This window comes from Opisthocomus hoazin, chromosome 20 (assembly GCF_030867145.1).
Source record: "Opisthocomus hoazin isolate bOpiHoa1 chromosome 20, bOpiHoa1.hap1, whole genome shotgun sequence".
In the NCBI taxonomy this organism is placed as follows: domain Eukaryota; kingdom Metazoa; phylum Chordata; class Aves; order Opisthocomiformes; family Opisthocomidae; genus Opisthocomus; species Opisthocomus hoazin.
The window spans coordinates 10,760,131-10,785,597 of record NC_134433.1 but is presented as its reverse complement, the minus strand read 5'-3'; the positions used below and the strand labels follow the sequence as shown (position 1 = coordinate 10,785,597).

Genomic DNA, 25,467 nt, shown 5'->3' with positions numbered 1-25,467 from the left:
GCGGGCAGGGGAGGAGCCTCCCGGGGAGGTTTTAAAGGCGCAGGGGGGTGAGAGGCCGGGGTACTGCGGTGGTCTCTGCTGGTGGCTCTGGGGCTGCCTCAGTGTATAGTCAGAGACTAAACCCGATGGAAGTTCAGGTTTTTATCATCTACTAGGCTGAGGGGGGCAGGGGCCCCTGCCTGGGCCTGTGGCGATGGGGGAGCAGGAGCTGCATGTGGGCCCTGTTACCTCAGGGAGCCGCTGCCTGTGGGGAGACCTGCGCTGCCTCTGGTCTCTCTGCGCTCACGCGGTGGAATCCAGCCTGGTTTTTAATACAAATAACAGATCTGAGTGCCATGTTCACCAGCAGTGTGTTGTGCTGTGGGGCTGGGCGCGCTACGCAGCAGGCCTGGGCCTGGAGGTGCTGGAAGGAGGTGAGGAGGCAGAGGTGTGAGAGCTGAGGGGCTGTTTTGCAACTTGAATTTCAGGGGGTGAAGCTGAGTGTCAGCGCAGTCTCTTTGTGGCTGTGTGGTACTGAGGTCTGCATGGGAAGTAGGTTTGTGTTCCACCTGCTGTTAAGTTATGTAAATGAGCCAAATCTTGAAGGTGAACTATATAAATCTGGAATGATTGTATTGTGTATGAAGTGGGAGCTGGCCTGCTGTTCTTGCTTATCCATACCCTGGCAGAAATTCTGTGAATCGGTATCCAAAATGGAGGATTGAAAAACAAAACATACAAACTGCATAATGGCAAAAAACGTCTTGACTTTGCCCTTGCCTTTGAGGTAATGCGCTCCTGGCAGCTCCTGGAGCTTTTGGGCTCTGTTCTGTGACTTCAGGCTGAGGCCATCCTTTTTTTAATTTAAATGTGTTCATTTATCTCTTTCTGCTGGCAAGTATTTTGGCTGCTGCCCACTTTTCAGACTTGTTCTGTTTAGGCATTATTGTCCATTATCTCTCACCACAGGAAGAGGGCAGGTAGGGAATTGTATTTACTTAACAGGACAGCACTCTGCAGCTTCCCTTTTTAAGGTGGCTGGGCATGATGAGAGCAGGCTATTCTTTGTATGGCTGGAGACACTGTTGAAATAATTTAATCAAATACGATCAAAGGAGTTATTTGGAAGTTCATTATCAGTTGTTACAGATACCAAGTCAAGATTCATGGGCTTCTGTTATTTTAGTGCCTTGTTGCTTGAATTACAGTGGAGAGAAGTGGGGAGGAGTCTTGCTGGCACAGGCAGGAAATGGTTAAGAGCCTTTCATATCACCTGGGAAAGCAATTCTTTGATTTTTCAGAGGGCGCTAACATGCTGCAGTTCATAGGAAACAAAGGAAAGGGGATCAAGTATAAAAGTTGTTCTTGGATTTTATTTTCAGTGGCAGAACTTGTGAGGGCTGGATATTGATGTCTGCTGAAAAATACAGAGTTTTGGATTAAAGAGAATTTATTTTCTTACTTTGTTCAGAAAATGATCTGTGAGGTAAGTCTTTATTCCAAATGATGCCTTTAGATAGCTTCTTTTTAGATTGAATGGTATGAAAAGCCTTTATATTGCTGACCCATTTTAAAACAGTGAATTCTTTACGTAAATTGTTACTTGGGCAGGGAGCACAGGCAGAACTGTGAGTCAACAACTGTAAAAAGCCTGCAACGCTTTCCTGTATTGTCTACATTCAAATTGGTTGCATTAATTTCTGAGCTGAAGTATAGAAATTCAGGAACTGGGAGAAACATAATGAGCCAGGGGAATTTGTGATAAATAGTTGCAGTAAATATTTCAGTGATGACAGGAGACTTTCAAATTGTGGTAGTGTCTATGTTAATGTACTTTTGCAGTTGATGCTTCAAGCATCTTCAACTGGTGGCTCTTAAAGTACTTCCCAAGCCTTATATATTTAAACCCCACTGCACTCTGAAGGGTTTGATGTTTCCAGCTTGTGTAAGGACTTTGTTAGCAGATGGTACAGTTGCTGCCCCCGTGCATGTGTTGATCCTTAAGGGCAGACTGCTTTTGTGGGTATAAGAGAGGGGTCTTACAATTTCCATTAATTCCTAGCCTGTCTGCAGCTGAGACTAAGGAGATCTCACCTTAAGAAGTGCTGCTGGATTTTGTGTGTGTGAGAACAGATGCTTTTTCACTTCAGTGTGGCTGACCAAAGCATGATTGGATGGTAATAGCTCATGCATGGTTGTCACAGAGCAAGTGCCATGTGGACGGAAGCCTTTATATCCTGTGGAGAGCCCTGCAAACCATCCCTTCACCTTGGAAATGCTGAACTGGAAGTAAATTGTATTCTCACTCTTGGGAAGGTTAATTACATATTGTTCACTGAGGTATTTCTCTGCGTAGGTCTCTAATGCACTGTATTCTGGTGGATTTATTGAGCTTTTTTGGGGGGAATGCTGATTGCCCTTTCTTTCTCTTTGTACTTTTCACTTAATACTGTGAGTGCTATATGACATGTGGGTTATTTCCAGTTTCAATAGTGTGCAGTGCAGTGGTGTAACACAACTGCCCATCTAGTGCTGTGATACAGATAAGCATCACTCCTTGCAAGAGTTGTCTTGCCAGTTCTTCTTGCTATTGCCTGCTGTTCCCAGTTTCCCTCGCACCACCAGTGCTCGGGCACTAGTTTGTCATTGTCAAGAAGGGAGAGCACTATAATCCAGTCAGAGCTGGTGGATGTTAGTTCTTTCATCTTGGACATGAACATACTAAAAGGCAGAGTCAGGACCATTCAGTTCCTGCAAATTATATTCCTCATCACTGCATTTCTGTTCCCCTCATCAGGCAAAGCTTTTATCCTCTTTCTGTTGGTTTTTGTAAGGTTCAGGAGAAGCTGTGGACATTCACAGCTTCTGAACTGTCTGTTCCCAGCTTCTGGCTGGACAGGAATCTCTTATCACCCTGCCCTATTTTGGATTAATTGTGTTATTTGGGAAGGTTATGGTATGCTCTGATCTATTGCATTTTGCTGCTTCTGAGCTTTGAGCTTAGATCCCTCTGGCAACTGCAGAAATAAATCGCTGGAGCTCAGTGACAGAAACTCTATCTTGAAACACGTTGCACATGATTCACAGTTAAATGTTGTTATTAACAGGGATCTAGGGAGTGGATTGCTTTTACGTTTAAACAAAGATTGCAAACCCAGATTGTCTTATTCGGCAAGATTTCTCTTACTTGAAAGTTATTTTTCTAGAAACTTGACTGTTAAGTGCCTTCGCTTATGTTGTCAGTGTCTGACATTTATTTAAGCTATTCAGTGTGAAAACCTTTTCTATTTCTTTACCAGTGCTATTGATTAAAATGCAGTTTACATTTCTTGGGAAAATTTGATATTCAAAAATGGCTTTTCACTGTGAGTCAGAATGTACTTTTCCATGGAATAAAAATTCTGGAAAGAAAAAAATGCTATTGGAAATATTGAACAAATTATATTGTCGTTTCAACCAGGTTATACAAGAAAAAGAGCTTCAAAGTAAAAATGAAGGACTGGGGTTTTTCTCATATTTTGAGAAAATTAGTACATTCTTCTGCAGTTGTTCAATATTATCTGTTCAGTGTTTTCCATATGAAACTCTTTGAGAATGTTCTGTACTGGCCCTAACTTCAAGTTCCTACTTAATTCAATTGGCCGTTTCAAATTACATATTAAAAATGAATTATGAAGCTCTTTTCTCCTTTGTCTTCAGCCATTGGTGTTTCTTCTAGAATTACCAGAAGAAGGGTTTGTTTCCAGTATTGTGTAGTAGTTTGTCATTGTCATGCTTTAACTGCTGTATCCAGTGGTATAATTATTTACAGTAAATCTCTATTTTGAAGAAAACTGGACAGGAAAGATCTTTGGAATATAACAGGTTAAAATACAATTTTGATGTTACCTGTGTTGCAGCTTGCAGGTTGGAGATCAAAAAATTAACTGGAATAATTACTGCTGTTTTGGATGCCTTCACGTGATACTCTCCTTGTCGATATTATGGTCACATTACACCATACCACTGGTCATTTGTTTTTTAAATATTCCTTTTGCCTTAACTGAAAACACTTTTCTATGCAAAGTAGAAAGCACCTGAGCTCTGCTCATAATGTGCACTGAGGTGTTGCCTAAATTATAGAGGAAACATGTGTGTGGCAAGATCTGTTTTTTGCGCCTCTCAAAAAATATTCCCCGAGGACAAGGGGTACCCTGGGGGTGATGGGATTTGGGCTCTGGATATGCCTACGAAGCACCCAGGCTTGCACTGACTCCTGGTAGTGTGAACTGGCCTCTCCTAGGACTGGTGGCAGGCACCAGCAGAAGGACCAGCCAGAGTAGGGTGCTTTGAGGGCTGGTAGTTCTGTCAGGTTTGAGGGGGAGCAGATACAGTCACACTGTTTTGGATAGAAATTACATCCTATGCTTTTCCAGCATCATAATGTTCTTAGTGAATTTTTCTCAGTGTGCAACCTGTCTGCAATTTAGTTAAGCCCCATTATTCCTTGTCCTAACCATTGTGGTCATGGGAAGCAGATACTATAATGTCTCATCACACTTGTCTCTTCTCTGTACTAACCGGTACTTGTATTTTACCACAGATTATTTTCTAGCCTTTGGATTTCTCTCCAGTTAGCCCATTATCTTTCCTGAAGTGTGTTGCCCCAAACCGAACAAGACTTCAACAGAAGCTTTACCAGAGCCAACTGGAGGGAGAGGACTCCTGACCTGGTCTTAATGGTGTCAGAAAGATGAATTTCCTCCTGAGCTTTTCTTCCCCACTCTGAGTTGTCTCAAGTACTTGTTCTCAACTCTGCTGCTGATGTCCATATGATTTGGTAACTAACTCAACTGTTCTCTGCCTCAACTTCCCTAAAATTTGAAAAGAAAAACTTCCATGTACGTTGTACCTCCTATTTAGCTACTTGAAATTTTTGGATGAGGGGCACATACAAAGTAAATGGAAAATCAGTACATTTTGCAAGCCAATTTAGAGCTCAGCAGAAGCAAAGAAGGAGACAAGATATTTTATAAAATCCTGGAAGGTACAGATGAATGGAACTTTTCAGTTTAAACTAGAACTTTCTTTTGGAATTCGTGAAGGAGAGATTGGAAGTCTGCCACACTGTAATAGTCTTATATTGTAGGAAACCAAGAATGCCTCAGTCTTTTCTTGACCTATATAGTTCAGATACTAACTAGGATGTGCAAGTCTGAGCTGTTAATTTTATAAAGTAAAAAGAAGAAAACAACTTTACAGGCTGATTTCCTGTGTTCAGAAATAAACATCTGCGAACAGCATAGTGCAGATTCACACTATCATTTAACCCCAACTTTCAACATTTGGTTTGAATGGTATCCACAAAACCCTTGTGGCTGTGGAAACAGTATGTCTTGTCAATTTTCTTGATGGCATGCAGTCAAATCTATTTAGAATAGAAGATTTATGAAGGAATTTTCTGTAGGCTTCTGCAAAATTAAATTCATTTCACAAGAACTCCTCTCAATTTCTGTTCTAAATAACTTTAATAATTGTGAGTTAGTATGCCCAAGAGAACATGGTAAATTCAGCTTAATTTCACTGCATATATTCTTGGCATTTGTATAATTTCAGGGAGTTAAGATCTCATGTTGTCAAGAAACTCAGTAGGTTAGTTGCTTGAGGAGTCATAACTGATGGACAAGGATTGAGTTGGATTTGCTGTCATAAGGTTTTACTGTGTGATGTAGTGCTCTATGGTGTTTTTTGCAAGTGGCGTTTCCACTGATGCATTTGATGTTGGTACATACTGTAGAGACCTTTGAGAGAGGGAATTTTGCTTGGATATGTAAAAGGGATGAGGAATGTCATGTTTCTGTTGGCATTGTTCAAAAGCCAGGTATTATTTTTATGAAACTGTAGACATTCATCCATTGCAGAGTTTTGTTGCAAGAGACTGATGAATTGCATGGCTGTCGGTGATTGTATGGAGCACGAGGGCTGGATTGGAGGTTCCCTAGGTGTCCTCAGCCGTAGTGAGAGGCAGGCCCCTGGAGCTTGCAATACAAGGTCTGAAGGATATTCTTTCTAGTACTGTAGGAACCCCCTGTGTGCCGAGGTCTGAGGAAAGACAGGAATGACATTTTGGAGCAATTTGTTTTAAGGAACAAACTAAATTTAAAGGTCAAACTAAACTTACTGTTCCAACATCCTTTCTTATTGTCTTGGACACAAAAATGCATGTTTAAAGGTGACTTTATTCTACAAGTTTGGACTCATCCTACTTTGGAATCTAGCCAAGAAAATGTTACTGAATTTCCAGCCCTAAATGTAATGCATGTTCAATTTCAGGTGCGGCTATCCTCATAAACTAAAAAATATGTCCATCCGAGGTCTGAAGAAGAAACAGCCGAAAACTTTTAAAGTCAAAATTATAACAGTGGATGCTGAAATGGAGTTCAGCTGTGAGGTAGGAGTCCTCAGCAGAATGCTGGAAAGATGGGAACTAACCTTTGTATTAGCAAGACATAAATTTGAAAAGTTCAGATTATCAGTCTGTGGATGGTCTTAAAACTGATCTGTTATTTTTATAAACAATTACTTGGCCTCAGATGCAGTCTTCTGTTAAACAACTCTGACTATTCAGAATTCAAAGCTGTTTCCGTGAAATCCATTTGACTGTGACAAGCTAAATGAGCGGTAGGCCTGCTTTCTCCATAAGCATTCCAGCACATGATGCAGGGCTTGTTTGTAAGTATACCTGCTTCTCCACAACATTCTTTTTCTGTAAGTGACACAACTCTTTAAGACATGTCCAGCTTGGATAAAGAAGTCTGGTGAGAGCTGGTCCTAAGATGTTGCTTACAAAATAATTGATAAAATGGTACTATTGTGCTCAGTTGATCTGGGAAATCTCTTCAAATTTGCCATTTGTAAACTCAGTTTTTCTTTAACTACAATGGCTGTTTGTATCTCTGGGCAGAAGAGAAAAATGATCAAATGAAAAAGCTGGCTTTTCTTCTATTAGTTGTGTTATCTAGTAAATTGGATAGAGAAATTGTAACTGCAGAAAAATATGGGAAGAAAACAAATATAGCAAGTGATCAATTGCTAAATGAATTGGGCTGCACTATTGAGGAGACAGAACTCTGCCTGATTAATTCCTAATCATCCAGCAAAAGCAAAAAAACCCCATACAGTTATTTTGAGGAGAGGAGTTAGAAAACTGAGGTCCAATGGGACTGGCAATTCTAATGAGACTTGACTGTCTTGTGGGGCATTTAGTATTTGGTTTACTAGGTCCTTCTGAGACAGAATAGATTAGTCGCAAGCAGTGCACTTCTGTGACTTTCTGATCTAGAATACTTGCAGGCAGAATTATGAAAATAAAGGATTTGGAAAATCTGATTTAGAGATCAGAGTCCTTGTTAACAAATCCAGCTTAACAGATTCCTTCTGTTGCTGTCTCTCCATTATCTGCAAATACAGCTCTTTTGCTGGGATGATTTCCTGCTTTCCATCCAAATGTTGCCTAAAAGTTCACTTTTTTGCCATAAAGTTTTTAGTGGCTGACCTGTGATTAGGTAGCCAAATAAAAGAAAAGTGGAGATTCTTTGAAAAAATGAGGCATCATATATTTGAATTTCAGAACCTTTAATCAAAGTTTACTCTCTATGGAGCCAGCCTACTAAATTACTGTAAAGACAGGCTCCTGTTCATTTAAATCCCAGTAACATAAAGGCTTGGCTTGGTGCCACTGAAATAGCCAAGGTATGTGGAAGATGGATCTGCTTTTGTTGTTTGGCATTTCTACACTGCTCCCTGACACTCCTTTGATTTGCCCTGCCCTTCTCTGTCTCTCCAATTTGTATGAACTATTAAATAAGATTTTTATAAATATTAATAAAAGCTTGCTATGTACTAGGAAATCCATAGTACAATCCTTGTTCCCTGTGCTCATAAAATGCTTGATGCCGTGGTTAAATGACTACAGCTGCTCTGTGACTCTTCCTCTGGAGGAGAGGAAGAGGAGGTAGAGCATTGTAACTGTTGCAGCTTTGCTGTAGACAGCAGTTGGCATATTTCATTGAAGGCTAAAGGTGAAATAGTTCATAGGAGAAAGGCAAATGGTAGCCTGATTTGCTTGACTAAAATGTAGCAAATTCATTCAACACACCTGTTTTTCTTGATTTTCTTTTTTCTTTTAGATGAAGTGGAAGGGAAAGGACTTGTTTGACCTTGTGTGCCGAGCACTTGGTTTAAGGGAGACTTGGTTCTTTGGCTTGCAGTACACAATAAAAGGAATGTGCACCTGGTTAAAGATGGACAAAAAGGTATAGGAAACAAAAAAGCGAAGCAATTTTCTACTTATAAAAAGATTTACTTTTTTTAACACAGGAGCTAAAGGAATGTGTTACATGACAACTCAATGGTGTCATTTTTTTAAGACTGAAGTTTGTTGTGTTATTTGGTCTGCTTCTATCACATGTGGCCTGTAGTATCACACACAAATCACCACTATATGCACTGATTGCTGTTAGATTGAAGCTCAGCATTGCCCTTACTTCTAAAATATGGAAAGGTTGCTTTAAGTGGATTATTGACTGTTTTCTGATTTTTTCCTCTGGAATATTATTTTGAGACATTTAGGTGCTATTTTTGCTGCTGACTTTATTTTATCTTTAAACAGGTTTTAGATCAAGAAATCCCCAAAGAAGACCCTGTTAGCTTTCATTTTTTGGCTAAGTTCTATCCAGAGAAGGTAGAAGAGGAACTATTACAGGAAATTACCCAGCATTTATTCTTCCTTCAGGTCAGGAACTTTTTTAAACCATGAATTTTTCCTGTATTTACCCCAATCCTTTTGTATTGTCTTTGGTCTTCTTGGCAGCAGTTAGTCTCAGAATGATTCTGCTGGCTTCAGCTCTAGCAGTGTCTCTGTAAAGATATCATTTTTATGAAATACAAACATCTCTCCCGACTGCTGTGGTTTGGTGTGTTGATAAGCTGAATGTTGTTTGCCTTCTGCAGGTTTTTGTTCTCTTGATAGCTTCTCTTACTGCTTGTGCTAGGAGTGGGAGTTAAATTGCTGAGACCTGTAGTTTCATGTAAGATAACTTTTACACCCAGCAGCTGGGGTGGTGATTCCACATCTGGATATTCCAGACTTCTTGTGCTCCTATTGTATGTGTTAAGGAAAAAAAAAAAATCCATGCAAGGCTGGCACTGCTTGAAGAACTGAGGCTTTTGCCCTAACTGGTTGGTGCTGAGAAGTATAAAGTAAAGCCATCATTTTTATTGCCTTCAGAAGTCATCTTGAAGACTGTGTCATCTGGTCTGCTCTGGCTGTAGTTAAGTTGGATGAAGGGAGTCTCAACAGCTCATTGTCATCGACATCTTAGACTGCTGGTGTAACCTCTTGTGTAACCATTCCCTAACCTAGTTCTTTCAAAATGAGCAGAACTGGAAGAGGCCTGTTATTAGATGTATGCACTGCGTGGGGGAGTGACTACACAAGCAATTACAGTGTGGCAGTTGTGAAGGTGGAGAATAGGGAAGGAATGGTGATAAGCAGTTGGGAACAGTAAGTTTTTTCACCCCTATCAGCTGCAGATGGAACAAGACCTGTGACTACAGCCTATCCCTGAAACTATAACTTGTGAGTTCCTAAAAATAGTCTAGGTGGTTGCTGGGAGATCTGGTTATGTATGACTGTAGAAGGCACAATCACTAGAAAACAAGAACTCCCTAACCTGTTCTTAGATCTTCATTTTGGATTGTAGGTAAAAAAGATCATAGAATTTGATAGCCATCCTGAAAGATAGGTTTGCTCATCTAGCAAGTTTCAAAAGGAGTGGAGCAGCATACACAGCTACTACTCAAACAGAAGGTTCACCACAATGTGTGATCCCTTTAAAGATGCAGTCTGGAGGCATCACATTGTCCAACAGCCCCTGGACGAGAAGTGCTGTTCCCTTGGTGTGGTGTTGGTATTCTGAAACTTCCAGACTTGCACACACTGACTTCTGCCAGTCAAATTAGCCAGGTTGAATTGTCTTCTCTACCCCATTGAACTGTGTGCTTGCTACTCATGCTAGCAGAATAAATCCCCAGCCCTGCCAGTTCTTCACTACAGAGAACAGAACGCACTTCAGCTCTACCACAGGAGCAGCTACTGAGGACCTGCAGGACAGCAGTACTGTGCACAAGAACAGAGTTGTTAGCTGTGTAAAAACAGCTTGGCTTGTACACCATAGTGGTTCTTACAAATTTCCATGAGATGGAAGCCAGTGAAAGTAATAAAGTTAACCCCACACATGCATTGATGCTGGTTGCTTTGCAGAGGCAGCTTTCTTATTTGCCACTTGTTTTTCTTTTGTCCCAGAAATTGTTAGAGTGCTCTTAGCTACATTAAAAAGTAGATAAAGGAGCAAATTCTTGGAGTGCAATGCTTTGTTATCAAAAGATGCATCAACTAATAAAAGCCATGCTGGGGCTCCGCTTACTCCAATAAGTATACAAGCATTGAGTTTTGGATGGTTACTTGTTGGTCAGCTGTTCGTTCCAATGTCTGCGACATCCAGCTTCTCTTCTGAATTGCTGTGGGGTCCTCTGCACGTTACAGCCTTCTGGTGTTGCTTTGTTCTGGTAGCTTTCAGTAGTATGTGTCTGTGCAAGTAGATTGGGTGTATGGAATAAATTCAGTCTGCATCTGTAAATAAACACAGTAAATACACTTGTTCCCTGAGGAGGATGTGTTAATGAAGTAATGGGAAAATGCTGTTGTTCCGAGGGTTAATATACTAACTAGAACTTCATCCAGAACCCTTAACCACTTGGCAATTTGTTTCTTAAGCTAATTTTGGAAAGGAATGAGAGGGGCAGAACTCTTTTCCTAGTCTTTTAATCTTGATTTTTTTTCCACTTTTTTCTTTTCTTCTTGAACCTGCCTTGACTAGCAGATATGCAATTAGCAAATTCTTCTCATTCCAAAGTAGAAAAACAAGGCTGAAACAAATTTGAACTTGCAAAGTTTCCTGTCTATAAGAACTTAAGATCACACCTGGATGCTAATAGGAAAAACATGTACAGACATCTGGATGCGTACAGATTTCAGCTCTACTTGACTATTCAGACCTTTACAAATTAATGTGGCATAACAGCTTTTTGCAAAATGTGTGAATAAATGTAAATGACTAAAGCTAAATGTTGTCTGTGTAAAGATTAGGTAATTTGCACCTTTGTAAGGAAGTATAACAAGATGTCCTTGTAAGAACTGATCAGAAAACCCCAGATGCTTATGGGGGATTCAGGTTCTAAGTTCTGAAACGTATGACTTGCACCATGGAGTATGAAAGCTGGAGCTTTCCAATTTGGAAGAAAAGTCTTTTCAGTCTTTTCATTCTTTCCATTTTAACAGCTTAGAAAGAATTTTCTCTGTACTATAACTCAGGTTCATATATTGTGCTCACCAGAGACTGAATTTAAAAGAAAAACTTTCCTGATGGTTCATTTTAGTTCACAGTACCTACAGTGCCAAAGTGTATTTGTAAAGATAGCTCAGTGCTATCTCAAGTAATTTTTCTTTTTGGAAATGTTTAAGATGGTGCATTATGCAAAATTTTCTTATCTTGTGCTTGTTGGTAGGCTAAATACATTACTCTTGAGAGGAGGATTTGTGAAGATTGATTTCCCCTTCCCTCTTTAGGTTTTCAAGTAAAAATTGCCCAACTGATTTAAAATCAAGCAACATCTTGGAAACTATTACACCTCTGATCTTGGTAGCACCATCGATTATTAAAATGAAAAGAATGTTAAAAGAATCTTTACCATTTATACCTAGCTTTTATTTTTAAGCGCCTATTTTTTTGTGCTTAGAGCACTGTAACTGAATAAATTAAGTGCTCTATTAGTCAGCTTCCCTTTGTGGGGTCTCCATTATTCTCTCATTCTTGAATCCAGCTTGAGAACATACTATTATGGTTTTCAGTATGTCTCTGCCCTTGGCCATATTAGCTGGACAGCCCTGAGCGATCTGGTCTAGTTGGACTTGTTTTGTCTAGATGTATAGAGGTCCCTTCCATGCTAAAATTTGATATTTTACGTGTTGAAAAGCTAACTTTTCTGAATCAGGAAGAAAAAGAATTGTTAAAAGGAATGAAGTGCAGACAATAAAATTCGTGTTTTATAACACATTCTTTTTCAGGATTCTTTATATGTATGTTTGGAGATAGCTGTCTGATATTTCTATGAACTTAGAATTAAGACGCTTTAACTTTTGAAGGTTGTTTTTTTTTTTTTAATTGAATATAACGCTAAATAACGGCTTCCTGTGTTTCTGAATACCATTTTATTGTTGCTGTTACTAACTCATAATGGTGATATTTGGTGCCAAGTTATAGTCTGGGCATGTCTAGCTTCATTTCAAGCCTGGCATTTGTCCTGACTTCAAGCTTCTTTAATTTGCTCCCTTTTTCCCTTGATTTAGGTTAAGAAACAAATACTGGATGAGGAAATCTATTGTTCTCCAGAAGCAACAGTTTTACTGGCTTCTTATGCTGTTCAGGCCAAGGTTTGCATATAAGTGCTCTTTTTTATTGTCCCTTTTTTTTAACCAATACATATACAAATACATATACGTGGTGGCATGTAAAACACAGCAGTGTTAAAATTTGCTGTTAAAGTAGATCATCCTGGGTTGTACAGTTGCAGCTAGAAAAATAAGCATTAGTTACCACTGCAAGGATTTTGGTATTATATACTATGCTTTCGCAATCTAGGGGGATTTTTTTGGACCTAACATTTTAGTGTAATCTTTCTCCGAGCTAGAATTATTTCCCGTTTTAAACCATGGGTACAGCAGGTGCTGATACCAGAGCTCACAATGGAATGACATGATGTTTTTTAGTATCTTCTAGCACATTGTTCACCTCATGACACCAAGAGCCAGACTTACACAACGGCAGGAGGTGAACGCAAACTCTTAGCAGGGCTGGCCCTCTGCAGCAGCCCAGCCTGTATGCAGTAGGCTATGGGAATAGGGGAGCTTACACTTCTGAACATAGCCTGTAGTTCAAGGGAGAGGGTATGATGTCATGGGAGATTTCTTCATATCTGCACTTACCAAGAGCTGCAGGCTAGGACTGAAGTCGAAGTTTATAGGCCACCTGAGTGGCTGTATTGAAGCCATGTGCACAGCAAAAAGGGTGGAACTAACTTCCACGGACAGTTCAGATGAGGGGAGCCGTTTATTATGTGTTACCCTGTATATGGGAGAAGCAAAAGAAAATCTGCCTCAAGTGATCCATCAGATTATGCAAGCAACAAGTTCTTCAGTGTTCTGCATCTAACAAACTGAAGTATCTTTTCTTTTCCTGGACAGTACGGTGACTATGACCCAAATTTTCACGAGCCAGGCTTTCTAGCCCATGATGAACTTTTACCCAAAAGGGTAAGTCTTTATTCTATATAAAACCAAATCTTTGAGTCTACTCTTTGCAACACATATTGCTGTGAGATTAACCAGAGCGTCAGAAACTGTTTGCGTCTGCCCTGAACTTGGCAAAATGACCGAGCTGTGAACTACATTGCTGCATTCACATTGCTTGGGAGAGGCAGTGCATGTGTTTGTATCTTCAAAGGAAACCAGACTCCTTCCTTTCTCTGTAGGTCCTCAGGCAGTATCAGCTGACAGCAGAGATGTGGGAAGAAAAGATTACTGCTTGGTATGCTGAGCACAGGGGTATCGCCAGGTATTAAAATAATTTAATTCTTTGGAAATCTCATACATTGCAGTAACTGATTATTTGCCATCTTCAGTGAAATTTGGCTTTTGTAGAGTGAGCAAAGAAATACTGGTTTCCAAGCTGTGTGTTAGTAGGTTAATTTATAACTAAGGACAAAAACACCCACTAATCTGGGGTAAAAAGTGTCTTGTGTAGGGCTCCAAGTGCTAGTAAACTAGAGTTGCTTTGAAGTGAACAGAAGCTGAGGGCTCTTGCAGAGATTCATGACCTAACATATCTAAAGCAGGAGTCCTGTCTCACCAGAGTCCATGCGGAGTGAAGTTTCTCCAGAAAGTTTGAGTTGTGTTGAATTTGCATTTAGCCCTCAGAGTTTAGCCTTTTCATTTAAGGCCATTAACTACCTGGAGTTGCCTTTCTGGAGCCATATCACACCAGTCTTCCCCTAGAATGAGAAGAATGAATCTGATATGTTTTATACCTTGTGAAAATCATGGCTGAAAAGGGTGTCAGTGTACTTAGCAAGGAACCAAAACAGTACAAACATGGCATCATGGTTCTAGGACTGAGTTTTGGTGCCAGTGCATGTGGACATTCAGCTACTTCAAGATACTCAGCATGCCTGGAAATTCAGTTAAATAAGAAGTAGGAGTTGTTGGCACCTAGAGGCAGCCTTTCCTAATATTTTGGTTCAATTTCTCTTTGGCTGTTCTAGATGCTTCTTAGCATTATTTTTACTGAATATTTTCTTCAAGACTTAGTGATGCCTCACCTTGAAGGGAGAACGGTGGGTGGAGAGATTCTCACCCTGCTTTGGCGTCTGCCCAACACTCTGTTTAGTATTTGTTCAGAACTCATTTCTCAATGAACTTAATTTCCTGAAGCAAATATCCTTGTGTCATGAAAAACAATGGTAGGGTAGGTTTCCAAGACACAATAATAATGGAGTGGCAAAAATAACCCAAGGATAAGACTGGACTTGAATTTTTAAAAAGACTGCACTATACGTGATTCAAGATAGGTAGAGCTTTACTGTCTTTATTCTGGAGAGATGCTGGTTTATTATCCTTTTTCTATTGTGGAGAGTAAGATGGCAAAATTAAAGAAAGTACAAAGAACCAGATTGCCTGTTCTTTTCTAAGTGGGAACTGCAGTGTCAGCTAGGACAGAAAGGTTGGAAAGGAATCTCGAAGTATAATCATCCCTTATTCTCTAGGGATGAAGCTGAGATGAACTACCTGAAAATTGCCCAAGACTTGGAGATGTATGGTGTCAATTATTTTCCAATTGCTGTAAGTGCTTTATTTTAGCAGTTTTCAATTGCTTTAGGTGATGGTACTGTCATTTTAAAATCCTCCAGGGAGTTAGGAATGGGGACACCTGGCTTCTGCTTTTCTCTGCTGATGGTGGGCTGTGTACTGATTGTCCTGACTTGGTTGACTTGCCTGCTAAATGAGTAGGTGAATAAAGCAGTCAAAATCAATGTTTTGCAATCTGACAAAGGTCTTGAGTAGCTCTGGGTATGTAATAGGAAGAAGGAGAAAGAAACTAAAAGTTTGAGCTGCCATAGTCAATCTAGAGGACTGGGTTTATTAGCTAGCAGTGACAACATTCATAATATTTTGTGAAAATATAAATTTCCTAAAAATACAGATAAATATCAATGTATTAGAGTAAGCATCATTCTTGTCTGTGGTTGTTTAACGTCACCATAAATGGTTTTTACTGATATCTGTTTTTTAGCAAAATAAAAACCATACGGATCTCCTACTTGGAGTTGATGCCAAAGGTATTCATATCTACAGCATTAACAACAGGTTCTCTCCAAATAAGTCCTTCGAGTGGAGTGCTATTAGAAACATTTCCTATAGTGAGAAAGAGGTATGATGGCTTTGATATATTATTCTTTTTATATGGGCATGGGTGTGGACTGGGATTCTTGGAACAGGCTGAAAGCTGTCTCTGTTTAAATAATTTGGGGGAGAAGGGGAAAATCCTAGGGAGTTTTGTTACAAAACTAAAAATAACAGACCTGCCTTTCAGATCTGCTGCATAACCTCAGCTCCCCTAGGAGCCAGAGGCTGCTCTGAGCTCTCCAGACTTGTGGAGCCCACTGTTCTGGTTCCTTCCCTGCTGCTTGTCCTTTGCAAAACAAGCGTGTTGATATCTGAAAAACATAGATATTATGACTGCCATTGTGACTAGCTTCTTTGGTTGTCCCAGCAGGAATTAGGTGATCTGTAAAGACTTAATGCCATTTTCATATGCAGAAGCTATCCTTGTAGATGAGGATTGAAGCATACTGGCAAGAGAAGACATGCAGGGAGATGTTCATGTTTTTCTGCCTGAATTCTGCCAGTTCCTCAGTGCATGACTTTGGTCTTCAGCACAACCCTACCATTGCAATTTCACTGTGATTTCAGAGCCCATCTCTTGTAGAAAGTACAATAGGGAGTGGGTGAAACTTAGCTTCATTACAAATCATGTGGCTACATGGAAGGCTATAATCATAAAAACAAAACCAGAACTACTCCATTGATACTGGAATACCTGGAATTTGTCAGCCAAAGGACAGCATAGCCTGTTCCATGTTCTTGTGGGCCTTCTGAAAAACATGGGAGATGAGATTTGTTGTCCAGAGTTAGTGTGCATACACTGAATCAGGCAGGGCAGCCTACAGGAGTTCTGCCTCCAAAAAGTTTTTGGTCCTTGCGTGACATGAAACTTCTCCTCTCGTCTGTGAATAAACTGCTTTAACTCCCTATTGTTGGGAAATTGGGCAGCCCTATATTAAAGCTCCACTATATTCAGTGACGCATTCACAGCCCTGTTCATCACAAGGCAACAGATTCAACCAGTTGTTACCTATGGGGTGAAATGAGCTGTAGGACATCATGATCTTGGTGACTCAGATGGCCTGAAATTATACGTTGCATTGTAAATGAATTATAGGAATAGAGTGCTAGCTAACCCATGAGTCACAGAAAACAGGATCTTAAAGAATGGAGCCGTATTTTGTTATGCAGCCAAAGTGAGCACAACATGTGAAATGAAACAGTGTGTACCGACCTGGCAGCATGAAAAGCCCTTCGTGTCCTCTGGAAACAATTTGGGAGATATGACTGAAAATGTAGGAAAGCAGGAGCTCTGGGACTGTTATCTGAATGGTTGGAAGAACAAGTCCTTCAGGCCCTTTGTACATTTTGTTTAAACCTGCAATGATTGGTATTCAGAGAGGTGTCTGACATCTCCCTGACTTTTAGAATATGACTACTTCTGGGGATTAGTAATGCATTCTTTTTTCCTGATAACCAGTGCTTGTTCCAGTGTTCTTAGTGTAGTTTGCGATGCACAGGTGGCATTATTATGAAAATCGCCATCCAAACTGGCACCGGGGTCGGTCTGTGGGAGGCTTTATCTGCTAACATAGCCTGCTACGGGAGCAGATGAGGAACCTGTGTAACAGCAGCCCTGGTTCTGATTCTTTTGAGCAGAACACTTTTGCATCACTCTCCTGACATTGTGGCATAAATAACTGCTTCCCTGGAGATAAGTGGAGAGAAGTGGAGATGGGCTGAAGTTTGCCTTGGTATTAATAGTTTCAGCTTTGTTTTTCCTTCTCTTCACTGTGTTTCCTTTCTTTTTTTTTTTTTTCCTTTTGCCTATATAGTTAACTATTAAACCACTTGATAAAAAAGCAGAAGTCTTTAAGTTCTTTTCCTCTCAACTCAAAGTGAACAAATTGGTAAGTGTCCTGTTTTGCTTCTTCAAAACTGAGCCTGGTAATACTGACTGATACCTGAATGAGAAATGTTGTTTGTAAAATCTGTGGAGAGGCCAGGGAGCATGGAGTTTCTGCATGTATTTTCCTGAGGATTGTTCTGCCTGGGAAGTCAGGGTGCATATGTTTGTCCTCTCTGGGAAGGGGGGATGGTGGGTGGAAAGCAAGATGTGAAAGAAGGCCCAAATCACAAAGGGAAATCCTGATGCTGGAAGGGGATAGGATGCAGCATATGGAAAGGTGCAAACCCACTGCAGCATCTACCTATCAGGCTGCTGTGGGTTATAAATCAGCTACTGCCTCTCCCTTTTCTGGGAGAAGCAACAATGAAGGGATCTAACCAGCTGGCTAATTGTATCATCACTGATTGCTTGCTAACACAACCACAGGGGCTGACTTGCTTCTCAATGAGCTTGTGGAGGGGTCATCACGGGTGAGCATTCCCACAGCTACATCTTGTGTACTCTTGGCCTAGATCTATTGCCTGTTCTTATTCAGGAAAATGGAACCAGAGTGAGATGGACAGACAGAACTGCTCATGTTGTTATGAACTCTTCTAACTATGATGTACTTGGGTATGAGCCTGCCCTGGGTGCTGACTTTCTTGTAAGGGAAGCAACTGCCAGCATTTGTTCTGAAGTCGGAACTGTCAGCTTCTGTCCTGTGAGGCCCATGTAGGGCTCTTTGTCCCTCTGGCTGGGGCACAAGTACATCAAAATCGCATTTGCTTTGTTTTTCCTATCCAGATTTTGCAGCTGTGCATTGGAAACCACGACCTATTTATGAGGAGACGAAAAGTGGACTCAATAGAGATCCAGCAAATGAAAGCACAAGCCAGGGAAGAAAAAGCTAGAAAAAAGGTAGATTTTCTGCCCTTCTGTTGCTGCAAACACTGATTATTATTCCAGCTGGTGCCCTTGCTGTCCATGCATTGCATCAATATGTGTGTGGGAGGTGAGAAAGTGCAGCAGGATTGAATGTGAGAACAGCTCTAGTGTGTATGCAGCATCTGAGGATGTAAGTGATGTTTGTGAAACTGAATAGGTGATCGCAAAGATTTGGGGGACATAACAGGTCGATCCAAGTGCTCTCCTAGCAGTCTGAAATAACCAGTATTACCCGTTAGAGGAGTTCAGTGCTGCAAAATGCAAGCAGCTTCAGCGTTGCATCTCTGGTGAATATCAGTCCACCAGCTAGAGATCAGCCCATTCTTCATTAGATTCATTTGCTGTGCTGCCTCAGGCCCAGATGAGATTCTGCTGCAAACCCACAAACGTGGCATTGCTCATTCTGTTCCCAGATGGAGAATCAAAGGCTGGCCAGGGAGAAGCAGCTCCGAGAAGAAGCTGAGCGAGCCAAAGAAGAGCTGGAAAGGCGTCTTTTCCAGTTGGAAGATGAAGCCAGGCAGGCCAACGAGGCCCTGGTGAGTAGCATGTTAATCTGAATATTCTTGTGCTTGATGGGCTTTCTTGGTTTGGAAGCTTTTTTCTTATGGCTCCTATGAGACACCAGGAATTATGGCTCAGACAATGCTGGAGAGTTTCTGAGCACTGGTGAAGAGGGCATGCTCGACTACCTGAGAATTGATCTGCCATAGCCTCCATCTGATGTGAGCCTTTTGCTCCCTGTATTTGGTTTACAGTGCTTTCTTCAGGCAAAGAGGGAACGAAGGAAGCGCCCTTGAAGCTGAAACTGGGTGAAAGGGGCATGGAGCACTGGCAACTGAAGGAACCAACTTCAGTTTTTGTTGCTGTCTATGTCTAACTCTAAGTAAATGTGCTTCCTTGCTTTGTAGAGATGAGAGGCAGGAAAGAAGTTAGACACTTCTGGAGCAGGTGAAGAACAGCACACCCTACAATTATGTTGACTATACTTTTTATTTTAAGGAATAATATTTTCTTGGTCTTTTGGGGGAGAGATGTCCTCTTCTTGCAGGGGTGATTTTGTTGATACTAGACAGGGTAACTGAGAAAAATTGTTTCCTCTTAGCTCCGATCCCAGGAAGCAGCGGAGTTGCTGGCTGAGAAAGCTCAGATTGCAGAGGAAGAGGCAAAATTGCTGGCCCAGAATGCTGCAGAAGCTGAGCAAGAGCGACAGAGGCTGGAGATCACAGCTCTGAAAACCAAGGAGGAGAAACGCCTGATGGAGCAAAAGATGCGGGAGGCAGAGCTGATAGCAGTGAAGCTGGTGAAGGAGTCTGACCGGAGGTGTGTGGTGTTGTGTGGTTCCTGCTGGGATGCCTGGGTGGAGAGTGTGCCGTTTTTCTCAGAGCTAAGCCCGTGAGGGAGGGATTGTTTCTAAAGCAACTCCTCAGAGTGACTAAGCCTTCTTGGATCTTGTTTGTTCCACCTGGTACCAGTGGTTGTGATGCAGGTCGAGGAGTTTACAGAGGGTCAGATGCAAGCCTTTAGAGGTCTTTGTTATTAAAGATCCAGAATGCAGAAGCATTTTCTATGTAGTGTTATCAAAAGAGCACTGGCTACCTAGCTTTCTAAATTTAAACAGTCTGTATACCCTGTGAGTTATGAGGCTGTTTTTGTTCATCACTACCAAATTATGGCCTCTGGTATCTCTTTCAGATCTTTGAGAAGTGTAAACCAGGTAAACTAATGCGGAATATAAACCACTCTAAGTGTCTGGACGTTCCCTAACACTGTGCTGCCCAAAGATGCAGAGCAGACCAGTGTTGACAGAATGTTTAACCTTGCTATTAAGGGCCTTCTGTTTGGTTTTGGGATACTGCCAACAAGCTTGCCAAAATAAAGAGCAGATATGTTGCACCTCTCCCCACCTCAGGGAGGATCTTTGACAGCCTGGAGAATCTGTATCAGCAGGTCGTAACTGAGCCCATGGAAATTAGGAGTAGGAAAAACATCTTAATTCAGCCAGTTTGTGCAGGATTGCCTTTGAAAGCATGTGTCATGCTGTGTTGAGTTAGTTTTCCATGTGACCATCCTACCTCAAGTGTCTTTGGGTAAAGGAATCACTCATAGTAATAGATCTTGTTCTGTGGAAGCTAGTGAGGTGAACAGCCCTGAAATCCATGTGTTGCTTTATACTGGAAATCATCAGCTATTCACGTCAGGATATTTGTCTTGCAGAGCCAAGGAAGCAGAGCATCTGAAACAAGATCTGCATGAAGCCAGAGAGGCTGAACGTAAAGCGAAGCAGAAACTCTTAGACATAACCAGGCTTAATTATCCTGTAAGTTTCTGTTCTACTGGGCACCACTTCAGAGACAGTCAGATGTTGATTGCATTTTTACAGCCTCCAAGCTGAGCAGTGGCAAGTCTGCATTCAGATGGGGGACAAACACCTATAGGACCAACTGGTGCTTAAACACAGTGTAGCTAGGATGGAAGTTGTATTTGTTCATAGCTGTGAGTCAGGGTGATAAAAAAGGCAAGAAAAAAGAACAGGACTGGTGTTGGGACTGAAGGACCAGAGATTGTCTTGCCTGCATTCATGCCTATTACTGACTCTGTGCTGTCTCAGTCAGATGATACTTTGTGGAGGTGGTTGTACTGAGCCAGCTGTGCTGTCTTGGCATGTGAATTACCCGTGAGTGTCTTCAGGCAAAGCAGATGAAGCTGTCGCCAGCAAGAAGGCAGCACTAAGACTGTGCTCAAACTCAATTTTCTGCTCCAGTCTTGCTGATTATGGATTTCCATTCTCTGCTGAAATAGAGAGGAACACTGCAGCCAGGATACTGCTCTGCCCTTGGGTCTATGGGTTGTGGGCTTCAGCAGTTCATCTGGGGCCACTCAGGTAGAGGGGCAGGGCTGCAGGAGCATCTGTGTTTCAGAATCCATGGGTAACTTATGAAATGGCTCAGCATGGCATTCTTATGGAAGCTGGGGAGATAAACCCCAAATCAAACAATCAGATGTTACTGACAGTGCTTGGGTTGCCTTTTTCAGCACATGGTCAAGTACCCGCAATACTCACCAACTGACACCAGAGATGCCAACTTTGACAAAGGATCCATAAAGCTGGATTTGAAGGACATTGACCTCAAGAGACTATCCTTTGAGATAGAGAGAGAGAGGTATCGGTATGCTTATGGTGTAAATAAATGAGAATGTTAATCATGGAAAGCACAGAAAGGAAAATTAATCTCTGGGAATCACAGTTCATCCTTTTAACTCAGGATGGCCTCCTACTTGTACATATGGCTGGAGGCCTTTTACTGAGCTGGTGTGGATTATGTCTGTAAGACTAGTTATTTACACAAAGGAAGAGTGTTCTGGTGGCACCAAGCTTCTGTCTTGAAGAGCATTATGTCGGGGGCAAAGTACATTGGAGTAACAGCGTGTTAGAGGACAGAAGTTTCCCTCTAGTGTTGAAGTATGGTACTGGTTTGATCTGATACATTTTTCCTCTCTTGGTCTGGAAGGAAATACTTGGTAAAAAGCTAGTAAATGTGTGAATGCTGAAAGGGTGGAAGTGAAGCCCCTTCTCACTGGGTCAGGGGAGTCAGGCTGACACGTGCCAGACTTCATTTTGCCTATCAAAAAACCAAAATGAAATAAAGAACTTCCTCTCTCCTCCTTCCACACACACCTATTCTTGAGCTATGTCATGCCAATAAGTGTTTTTTTTTTTTCTCCAATGTGTTGACTACAGGCTAGACTACTTAGAAAAGAGCAGAAAATTCGAAGATCGACTGAAAGAACTGAAGTCTGAAATTCATGCTTTGAAACTAGAAGAAAAACAGTCTGGGCTTTACTCTCATTGGAATGAAGTACTGGGATCCTTGGATCGCTCCTTAGGAAATGTATGTACTTCAAATACCTGCCATTTTTTTCAGCATGAACCATAAAAGAGAATAGTGTGGGTGTGCCAAGGGTAGTTGCTATATTTCAGTTCAAGGCACATGCTTTAGTACCCTTGATAGTAAAATATTAAAAGCATGAACACAGACAATGAAAATTCATGTCAAAACAAAATCTAAGAAGTTTTTCCTGGGCGGGATTCCACTACCATAAGGAAAAAATAATCATCTTATATTACAGATTAGGAAATCACAGTAATGGTTTAAGGTCTTGGAGCAAACTAAATTGTTGTAACTTAACACATTTAAATGTGGTTCATCATAGTTTGCATCACATTCTCATTCATGATCTTTGATTGCTAAAAGTCATAAAAGTCTTCGTGTATTTTTTTAGGCAGTGAGGAACTAAACTCAGATTTTTGTCATAAGCTTCTTGTTATTTATATAAACACCCCAGCCTCTTCCTGAACCACTGCAAGAATAGGGCTGGCTTTGTCTTTTCAGATTGTTCCACATGTAGCAAAAATGGCTCCGAGTCAATGGTTTTAGAGAGAGAAGGGAGGCTTGGAAAAGTTGTGAGGGAAGGTGGCCTTTATTTTCTGACTATGCATCTGATGTTCTTTTTGGCTTAATGAGTGTTGATGTGGGGAAGGTATTAAATTTCCGTGAGTTCTTTTCTTTTAAAGACCCCGTCATGGATGAAAACCTTCGAAACTGCAGATTCATTGGATATAAATCTTCAAAGACCTTTCCCTGCTTACTCGTTAAATACTACAAGCAGCTGGCCTTGTACCCACAAAATTCAACAAACAATGCCAGTGGAAAAGTCATCTTTTCAAGCAAATTCCTTGGTTGCCAACAGTGTGGGCACAGGAACCAGAAAACAGATTATAAAGGTAATCAGATTTGTAAGTAAATTCCCAAATGGTGACTAAAAGTTTAAAGCTCAGAGAGATAAAGAATGTCTGGTTTTAGGGACCTGTTTGGTCCAGCTCTGTCACGGCCTCTGAAATGACGAGTAAACCCATGGCTATTGCAGGAGTTTGGAGACCCTGCACTGGTACATCACTCGGGACTGTTTATAACTTGAGGCCACCTGTTTTTTCTCACTTATGATCCAAGCTGAAATGCAAAGCTGTAAGCCTTGGTAAATGAAACAGATGCCCACATGAGTAGGATCTGTGTTAAATTTTATTTTTATCAGCCAGGCTTGGAAATGAGAATGTGCTCCCAGGTATAGAGAGCTTAAAACGTACTGTGCCTGTCTTCTGGTTTTAAAGGGCAGGGAGTAAGATACCAGTAAATGCCTAGACTTCTAACAGTTCAGTTCTCTTCCAATGTATTCACTTTCAAAGTGTCCTGAAGGGCTAATGAGCTGGGTCTTATGAAAAAAAACCTGCTTTTAAATTTCACTAGAATGGAGAATCTAGTATGCATTCAAGAAGAGCTGTAAGAGCACGCAGTGTTGAACAGCGGGAAGGAAATATGCTTTCTCTAAGCAATGCTAATTGTGAAAGGTATTGGGAATAAAGAAAGCTTGATGTATTTGCTGTTTTATATAAACAAAACTCGAGGGTTTTTAGGATCAATTAGAGGCTCTAGTATGTAACATTCAAGACCTGAATTTTCAGGGTTGTGTGCGTAGAACTAGAAGGAACACAAATGAGTGTAGCAACGGATGGGGAAACAGCTCTTACTAATGCAAGTAGTAGAGGTAACTTTTAAAACTAACCTAATCCAAATAGCAGTGGTGAGGCAAATATGCTTGTTTTAAGAAGAAAAAGCTATTGTAGAGCATTTAGCAAAAGGCTACAGAGTTGGAGGTAAAGGAAGAGCTGTAACAAAAGGAGTTACTTTGCTTTAAGTAAGAGTTCAGGGTGAAACTGATTTTTCCTATTTGATTTGCCTGTAGGTTCAGCAGCACGACTCGGATGTGATCTACATTTGATGCCTCTCATTTCCTTACCAGACCAGTAGAACCTGGTGGCAATCTTTTTGGCTGCTGCAAAATGCACCTATACAAGGATGCTTGTGCATCTCTGTCAGCATAAGAGATGTGGTACTATAGTTAGATTCGTGCTGTTCGGCCTCCAAGCAGGTAACATAAGCTGGGAGCACTAAAACTGCCGATGTAAAATGGCTACTGTCTTTGGGTACAATGGTAAACATACAAACCCAGAAGAGTGTTGTTTACTACTTATGCACTTTTGAAGAAACACTTTATACTTTGCTAAACCTTCCTCCCCCAGGTGTTCTTACACACTGACTTACCAGTATGGTACTCTAGTTTTGTAGAAAGGATGCTAGACAGCAAGTGTCCAGGAGATGTTTGGGATGAGAAAATTGTACATGAGCCTGGTGTTTACCTACACAATAGACTAATTATGTTTTTGGTTCGGTCCATGGGACATGACTCCCACAGAGCTGCTCAACATTTTAGCGTTTGCTTGTCAGATATTTTCCTTTTCCTCCCCAAACATTTCATGGTTCACTTAATTGATTTGCATTTCTCTGTGAGAAATCTCAGCTTTTGATTCCAGATGTAGAAGTGGACATCTTCAAATACCTCTCACTTCTGGGGGAATCCTTTGTTTGCAACTCAAAGCTCCTGTTCTCTTTAGTTTCTCACTAGATCAAGGACTTTCTGTTGCTTTTGCTGTTCCAGCAAACTTTGCGTACATTAACTTGCTTCCCAGTTGTGTAACACAGCTTCCAAAATAGACAAAGACAAAAGATGCTATTGGTGTCTGCAAAAGTTGGACTTGTTTCTGATGGAGAGGTGCAAGCAGTAAAATGTCTGCCTCGTTAGTAAAACCTACCTGCATTTCCTGGTTTTATGTGTGTTTAAGTGTATGCTTCACCATAAATCTTCAGTCTGAGGACTTCTGGGGAAGCAGACAGTTGAGCGTGTGACGTGATGTAAAAATGAATGTTAATGTTAAATATCTTGTTCCAAAAGCTAAGATTTTAAAAAATACATTCAATAAAAAGCTTCAATTTCCACTTGCTAGTAACACCTTTGAACTGAATGTTGTGTCAATATTACAACAATGTTAACAAAGCAAGTTCTCAGAACAAACACACAAATCTGCTATGTACACATCTGCAACAGACTGAGAGCATTGTGGGGGATAGCATCAGTGGTGCCCAGCGACAGGACAAGGGGCAATGGGCACAAACTGAAGCAGAGAAAGTTCTTTCTGAACATGAGGAAGAACTTCTTCCCTCTG

At 41.0% G+C, this 25,467-nt stretch overlaps 1 protein-coding gene across 2 annotated transcripts; it reads left to right on the top strand.

Moving 5' to 3' along the window:
• Nucleotides 1–59: 59 nt before the first annotated feature.
• LOC104329384 (merlin) lies at nucleotides 60–25,162 on the top strand. Of its 2 annotated transcripts, XM_075440386.1 has the most exons (20): nucleotides 60–413; nucleotides 1,362–1,465; nucleotides 4,562–4,798; nucleotides 6,292–6,409; nucleotides 8,148–8,273; nucleotides 8,630–8,752; nucleotides 12,428–12,511; nucleotides 13,322–13,390; nucleotides 13,609–13,691; nucleotides 14,899–14,974; nucleotides 15,426–15,563; nucleotides 17,353–17,427; nucleotides 18,210–18,323; nucleotides 18,764–18,886; nucleotides 19,453–19,670; nucleotides 20,565–20,667; nucleotides 21,384–21,511; nucleotides 22,090–22,240; nucleotides 22,924–23,133; nucleotides 24,150–25,162. In XM_075440386.1, exons 3-20 carry the CDS (start codon nucleotides 4,791–4,793, stop codon nucleotides 24,183–24,185), a joined length of 1,983 nt encoding a protein of 660 aa, XP_075296501.1. In that variant the 5' UTR covers nucleotides 60–413; nucleotides 1,362–1,465; nucleotides 4,562–4,790; the 3' UTR covers nucleotides 24,186–25,162. The 2 variants fall into 2 exon arrangements, with proteins under 2 accessions (XP_075296501.1, XP_075296502.1); XM_075440387.1 differs by lacking the exon at nucleotides 1,362–1,465.
• Nucleotides 25,163–25,467: the final 305 nt, after the last annotated feature.

Excerpts from the sequence above, each read along its gene's own strand:
- LOC104329384 (XM_075440387.1), top strand. Across the intron at positions 13,391-13,608 it reads ATGAACTTTTACCCAAAAGG|GTCCTCAGGCAGTATCAGCT; the intron begins GTAAGTCTTTAT and ends CTTTCTCTGTAG. Across the intron at positions 19,671-20,564 it reads GTGAAGGAGTCTGACCGGAG|AGCCAAGGAAGCAGAGCATC; the intron begins GTGTGTGGTGTT and ends TTTGTCTTGCAG.